At 34.3% G+C, this 7,861-nt stretch overlaps 1 protein-coding gene across 1 annotated transcript in view; it reads left to right on the top strand.

Annotated features, from left to right (window-relative positions):
* The first annotated feature begins 6,805 nt into the window (after positions 1-6,805).
* LOC107728457 (dihydropyrimidinase-like) overlaps positions 6,806-7,861 on the top strand; it is a 10,599-nt gene continuing 9,543 nt past the window's right edge. Inside the window, exon 1 of the mRNA XM_016538617.1 lies at positions 6,806-7,057. Coding sequence (XP_016394103.1) covers positions 6,806-7,057 — 252 coding nt within the window. The remainder of the gene's footprint in view (positions 7,058-7,861) is intronic.

Raw genomic sequence — 7,861 nt, 5'->3', positions numbered from 1 at the left:
CAGCGCATGCACTGCTCAATTAGATTTTTTTTCACCACTCGTCCTGAATGTCTCACACTGCAGCTCATCTGGGTCATTAATAAGGGGACGATGTTGCTAAATGGGCTCTACCGGTCAGGGAGTTACTCCATCGAACATCAATCCCAGCGGTGCCTCCAAAATTGTAGTACTCCTGTAAAGGATGATATGAAATGAATAAGCGTTCAAGCGATGCTTCTTCACCGATGCTTTACCATGAATGAAGCTTATCGCGAGAACTCCCTCTACAAACGCACGCAATGGCGCGCACATTTCCGTTCAACCAATCACACACATCCATCTCCAGCTATAATAATATAACATATTAATTTGAAGCAATAACTCTTAGGATAAATCCCAAAATAGTTGTAACATGTATTTTGATTAACACAGTAATTATAATAATTATAGAAATCGAATATAAATCTGTAAATAATCCCTTAAAGGAGAAACACATAAGAAAATGGATAGTGATAACTATGAAACATATCAGAAATATATACATACAGGAAGAATAAACTGATAATGATTATAATTATGAGAATTATTCAGTATACCACAAAACCATAAAATTCTGTTACTTGAAATAAAATAACTGTTGACTAAAATAAAAACTTTACTTATTATTTCTTAACTTGATGTACTAAAATAACTAAAACTGAAAAAAAAATTACATGTTACATAAAACCCTAATATAAATAACTCATAAGGAAAAAATAAATCATGTTTAGTGTCAAACAGGTATTACTGGGAATGTCATTACAGTTTTTCATATAAGATGACAAATTACAGTAATTTACAGTAAAATTACATTAAATGTCCTGTTAGATTGATTAGATTTTCGCCTTCTATAGTAAGGGAACTTAAGAGGTTTTTACCGCAGCATACTGTACCATTAAAACGACAATCATTTTTTACAGTGCATGCTATGGTCATAATATGAAAGATACTTTCTAAGCGGCAGAGGCGTCAGTCGCGTCTGGCAGCTGATGATCATGTTATATGAACGCAAGCGCTTCGATAAACAAACAACTCTTTCTGAACTCTCCCAGACTTGACGAGCGAAAGTTAATTCTTATCCCCGTCTGCAGAGGCGCAGTGTAGATGCCCTGGCTTTCTTAATATTTCATACTCTGATTACACTTCAAATCACCCTGTAAATCCTCTTAAGGCATGCAGAATTGTTCAGCGTGTGTATGTGTGTGAGGGAGAAAATGAGTGAGAGAAAAAATAAAGATAAAGAGAGAGACAGAGAGAGGTTAGGTACTTATAAACCCTAAAGCTTGCTTATCTTTCCAGCACATGCATCTTTGTGTCTCTCGTGCATGTCAGTTTTCTATTTTTTAACGCAGCAAAGACAAAGTAAGCTGCACAAGATGCTGTGACAGTGAAAAGACTTTCCCTGAACCGGCTGATGCAATTCACAGCTCTGAGGATATTCCTGAGCAACAACAAAAAGACCCAACGGAAACCAACAACAACAACAAAATAAATCATTATAGTCTTTATTCATACACTCCGTCAAATCACTGCAAATAAAAAGTAATGTTGCCAATGCAAATTAACCAATAAGCACAACAACAGCACAACTTTTTGGTGCAACTATAACCTAGATACATGAGTACATGAAGAATTTCCTGATTGAGCATAAGAAAAACTGTTCCTGGGTCTTCCTTACTATGCATTTATGTCTTAATGCATCGGATGGAATATTAAACACACACATTTTAAATATGGAAATCAATATTAGTCATAGTTATCTTTTAGTGATGTTGGCTATGTGCTTTTATTTTGTTTATTTTTTTATTACATATTTTGCATTAATAATTTTTTTGTGAATTTGTTTATTTTTTAAATAAATCCACAAATAAAATAAATAAACAAATAAATAATATAAATAAATGATCAAACAAACAAACAAACAAACTGTTTTAATAGGTTATCAGTTTATAGGTTTTCCTATGTCCTTTTCCTTTAAAACCTATTTTGACACCCCTCATGTAAACCCAATACATCACTGATCAATGACTTTAGTTTTTTTCCCCATCCTGTTAATTTTCTTGCCATTGTGTAAATAATTGTGTCTTAATTAATAAAGATTAAGCGTCTGAGCATGTCTGATCATTAAATTACACCAAAAGCATATAACATTTTTTTAAAACGTGCAGAGTTTAAAGGGAACTGCACAGCAGGGATGACTCTTCAATAAGTGAGAGCTGAAAACAACATCTGAATTGACTACTTTATTAACCTACATTGACCAACAGCACCCCCGTGTGGTCATACAAAAAACTACTTCAAATAACCCACAGTAAATCTCTCCAAGTGTGGGTCTGCAGTTGACTGACGGCTGTTGAGCTGTTTTATTTTCCTAGAAGGCTAATATGTTAGTTAGGCCTAATATTGATCGAACCAAAAATTAAATTAAATAAATAAATAAACATACAGCAGGCTTTATTTTTTTCAGACATATTTTGTGAAATGGTGATATGCTTATGTACAGCTCGATATCATAGTAAAAAAAATAATAATAATACATATAATCTCTTCAAACGCCAAAAGAAGACGTATCAATACATCAAAACAACGGCACAAATCACTCAAGTGTCATAAGATTAATTAAAAGACCATTAATTAAAGCCTACTCATTTTTACCTAAATGCAGGGCGCCATTCGATCTAGCACTCACATGTGTGAAGATGAATTTATAAATTACACTGCCATTCAATCTCGTTTGTTGTCAGTCAGACGCTTGATTAATAGGTATTTGATCAATATTAAGTTTATGCTCACCTGTTGTCTTAACAAAAAGCAGCTTTGATGATGCACTATGTTAAAGTTGATTGGCCTGAATGGTTAGCATGCCTTGCGCCTTCTTCTTCAGTCTCAGACCCAAGCAAAGGACGTTGCGTCATTTGAATACTGATTCTGATTGGTCGGCTTGGTAAAGAATCGAGTCTTTATGCTATCAGCCTATACAATTTGTGAAGTGAAAGTAGTCTGCTCACAACTGATATTTGCCTTAATTTGCCTTGATTTGTCTTTGTTTTGGGCACATCTCATTTCAAGCATGCTTTTCACTGACCCTGATGATGTCTCCTTAAGAGCCAAGTACATTAACATTTGGGAAAAGAAAAAAAAAAAGAAAAAATAAAGAACATTTGTTATGTGAAAAAAAAATGAGGGGAAAAATTGAAATAGTTTCAATGGTTTCAAAATGCTTTATTTCACTCTTTGTTTAAATTGTATAATTTGTTATGGTGGATTTTCATATTTAATTCATTTTGTCAAATCCAGTGTGGACAGCTAGCTGGTGGAGACGTGATAAATAAAAATGACAGATGATTGATCTACCCCTTCATGAATAAAATACGTCATAAGTTTAGAATAAATAAAGAAAGAATGATCTTCAATTAACCAAGAACGTTTTACCTTTACCAAAACCAGTAGAGAGAAAGTTAAAAAAGTAGCACCATCATGATTCATGATTATATAGAAACATACTTCATTCACTACAAAAAATGTCTTATTGGATGTCTATAAAGCACAAAAAGAGAACCAAAAACATCTCAGAGGGAAAAGAGAGAAAGAAGCGGCCCCAGCAGCAGGAAGAGACTCTGTTTCAAGCACTGACCGCTGTTACACAGAATTCCTGCACAGCATGTCGTCTGAGCACCAGCCATAGACCCCAGAGTATTTAATACACTATTCTCACAGATCATCTCGTTCCCACATCCTTTCGTTTTTATGCCAGTTATACTTTCTGGGAAAGAAAAAAAAAAAACTAGATTGTTATGGTATACATGACAGAAAAAAAAGTAAACAAGCAGTTCTGTTCACATCGAACATTTTGAATGGAGACTGTAATCACCTGTTATACTGAAGCACTTGTTCTCATCACCTGAACAAGTCACAATTTTTGAGCAGTCTCTACTAAATAAGTCACAAGCGTAGCACATCTTCCCATTGGAATATCGTGGCATTGCTACACATATTATGATAAGAAAGAATGAAAAAGAATAGTATAGTGCAATGCAGAGACTAATCAAAACAGAATTTATTTGAGAACAGATTAACATTAAATTGACACTAAATCTGTACACTACAAAAATAAAATATGGAATACAACCATTGTAAAATGTCTGTTCGCATATATCTATGTACCTGGTGCCTCTTCAATGTGGCAGAGGTCAGTGTCACAGCATTGGGGATTGAAGACTGTTTCGTTTTGTCCAAAATGTATGCTGTCAATAAGACACAAGGCAGGATCTGTGCAGTTCTTCTTACTGCTATATAATGTACCGCCATCTACACAGACAATTAAAAATGAAGATTGTGTAAAAAAAAAAAAAAAACACAATTCAACTTATATGAATTTTTCATAATCATGTAATGCTTACTGCTGTATATGGTGACGGAGCCACACTGCAGAGGACATTTTGTTAGATTTTGTTTGCATTCTTCAGATGAACTGTATTTGTATTTGCACTGGTAACATCTCAGTGCGAGCACTGAAATATAAAGAGAATGCCATATAAAACACATGAAATACATTCATTTCACGTATCAGTTAACTTCAATTACAATTTTAAATAAAATAACAAAATTACATACTATTAAAGTTCACAAGTTTTGTTCATACATATAGAATGACAACAGCAGCAGCAACAACAATGTATATATAAGCATCATGAAATGTTGAATGGTAAACATAACTAGATAAACAACGAAATCATAGCATACCTGTGGAGAAAGAAACGGTGATGAGAACCAGAGTGATGAACAGTTTCATGGCTGGAAGATCCGAAGAAAACCAAATAACAGGGTAAAATCAGTATGTGTTTGATTTCCAGAGGTGTACTGTAGTTTTTGAATTATATCTGTTCCAAATTGTAGCTAAGTAGGCAGCAGCATAATTATGCTGAAATCTAAGGCAAATCTAAGATTTTGTATTCAGTATTTTTGCAATTCAAATTAGACACATTTGGAAGAAAAGGAAGAAAGACAGAATATTCAAATGGATGTATTTACTGGAACTGGTCATGTCAGGTTATCATTACTCCAACATCAGAACATCAGCAAAGACACCCTAGCGTCTCTAGTTTGATTGCTGCATTTGAACTTTTATGCACATTCAGCTTTGAGTTGAGATGTTGAATGATGATCTGAAGCATACTGAGGCAAATTTGCCTTTCAAAACAGCTGAAAGTAAGATGTTCAATCAAGCACTTTACTGTTCCTACAAGGATGCATTGCACATTGCAGATCATATCAATGACACTGTACCAGAAACATAATCATTGATTATGATAATTCATATTTTGCATAATTTCTCTTAAAATGATTCTGAGATATCTTCATTACAGCTTGCAAATATCAAGATATCTGCTGCTATGTCGGGGAAGAAGGTTCATTTGGGATTCAAGTTCCTCACACTTGACGGTCTCTGAGTCCGGGCTGAGGTGATAACATTTCAGATCGCTGTAAATAGTTCATAGCCTTTCTCTGTCACCTTTATCACACAAAAATGGGTAAATGGCGCCATCTGGACGCATGGAGGGAGGGAAATATAACCGCGGGTCACGACTGAAAACAACGGAAGTAAAACACATAACATACAGCGTTTCTTGTTCGTTTTCTTGGCTAGAAGTCGTTTGATAGGAATTATTGGTTTTCGCGGAGGCATTTTACTGATTGAATTAATAAAATATTTCATTTCAAACCAATAACTGATTTTGATCAAACATAGGCCTACGTGGCAAGTAGCCGTAGTCTATGTTAAATACATACAGTAAATACAGTAGGCTATAGGCCGACCTAGTCTATATGTGACCGTGGAGCACAAAATCAGTCTTAAGTCGCTGGGGTATATTTGTAGCGATAGCCAAAAATACATTGTATGGGTCAAAATTATTGATTTTTCTTTTATGCCAAAAATCATCAGGACATTGAGTAAAGATCAAGTTCCATGAAGATATTTAGCAAATTTCCTACTGTAAATATATTAAAACTTAATTTTTGATTAGTAATATGCATTGCTAAGAACTTCATTTGGGCAACTTTAAAGGCGATTTTCTCAATATTTAGATTTTTTTTTGCACCCTCAGATTCCAGATTTTCAAATAGTTGTATCTCGGCCAAATATTGTTCTATCCTAACAAACCATACATCAATGGAAAGCTTATTTATTCAGAAAAAAAGACACTTATGACTGGTTTTGTGGTCCAGGGTCAGGGCCGTTTTTTTTTTTTTTTTAACTGTCGACAGATCATCATATCAAATGTAGCCTATTTAAAACACAAGCTTATTATAATAAAATATTAGGCCCATTAAAAATACATAAACAAAAAGATGCTCTGAGTGAAGACTCACAAATGTAAAAAAAATCTGTTTAGCCTACTACGAACCATCCGAACGAATCGGTTATCTCAGATAAATCGTGTAGCGTACATCATTCCGTTCATATCTTGTTTGAAACAGGTTGTACAGGTTTCGCAGTTGACGTGTTTGAATCATGTTTACAGATATCCTGACACTTTTTGTTCAGGCTGGACAGGTAGGTCGGGCATGTTTCACAATAAAATAGGTGTGAGGTAAAAAAAAAAAAAAAACACTCAGAAAGAGTCTTCAGTCTTGCAGATCACACTTCTAACCCAACACTGACATACACAGTGGTTCATGCTTTTAGAGTTTGTACATGTTTACTGAAGAAACAAATTAATTTACAGAGCATAATTTGGACTCTTTTTAATCATCGTTTGTGCATTAGTTATTTAGTCAATAGAAAATGACAACTCAAAGCCAGATTTTGATTAAAGGAGGGAAGGTGGTAAATGAGGATTTCTCGGAGATGACAGACGTGTATATTGAAGATGGAGTTATCAGTGCAGTTGGCTCAGATCTGCAGGTAGCAGCTGGCACACGGGTCATCGATGCCACAGACAGACTCGTGCTGCCGGGTGGAATAGACACTCACACACACATGGAGCTGTCATTCATGGGCACCACAGCTGTGGATGACTTTCATACCGGTACCAAGGTAAAAGCAAATGATGAAATACGTTTTGTGCATCCATTATCGTTCATAAACTCATTTGAATTAATCATTTTAAGTTTTGAAATGAAATATAAACATTTAAACTAAACACAATTACTGTCTGGAGCCCCTATAAAACTCACTAGTCTCATGATTTTAACTGATGTCATGTTTGTTAGCAGCTCATTTGGGAAAATCCATTATTGAAGGTTGTATATTTAAAACTTTGATCTACCCACTCGAATGCATTACTCATTGTTCCTTCCATAGTTTCCCCTCTTCACTGTGACGAATTTACAGTATTTTTGCACACAATGCAAATTTCACCTGCAGCATACTGACATAGACACTTAAATGTCTTACAATCACTCGAATGCCATCTGATGCATCAACTATTAACAGAACTGTACAAAATATAAAAGAAAAAAGTTTTCATTTTTTTTAGCATATTTTATACATCAGGTTTTTATGTCCCATATAGGGATATAGTGAAAATATGGAGCTCATACTTGAGGAAAGAACGCACATCAGTATTATTCAGAGGATGAAACTGAGCAAAAATATTTGCATTTTGGTGCAGATATTGTTTTATATATATATATATATATATATGGGCAAAAAGTAAGATGAAATATTGATAACTTGTAATTTGCATCAGTGGGATGTTAAAGAGACAGCAGCCTAATAAACACTCTGCCTGTCATTAATGTTAATCAAAGAACAAAAGAAAATCATTCACTTATCTTGACTGAATATATTTAATAACTTTAATTGATTAATCTATATTTTATTTATGAAAAGAAAACT

Source organism: Sinocyclocheilus rhinocerous, unplaced genomic scaffold (assembly GCF_001515625.1).
Source record: "Sinocyclocheilus rhinocerous isolate Xijiao unplaced genomic scaffold, SAMN03320098_v1.1 scaffold66, whole genome shotgun sequence".
Lineage (NCBI taxonomy): Eukaryota > Metazoa > Chordata > Actinopteri > Cypriniformes > Cyprinidae > Sinocyclocheilus > Sinocyclocheilus rhinocerous.
The sequence above is the reverse complement of the archived record's forward strand: the minus strand, read 5'-3'. Positions and strand labels throughout refer to the sequence as shown.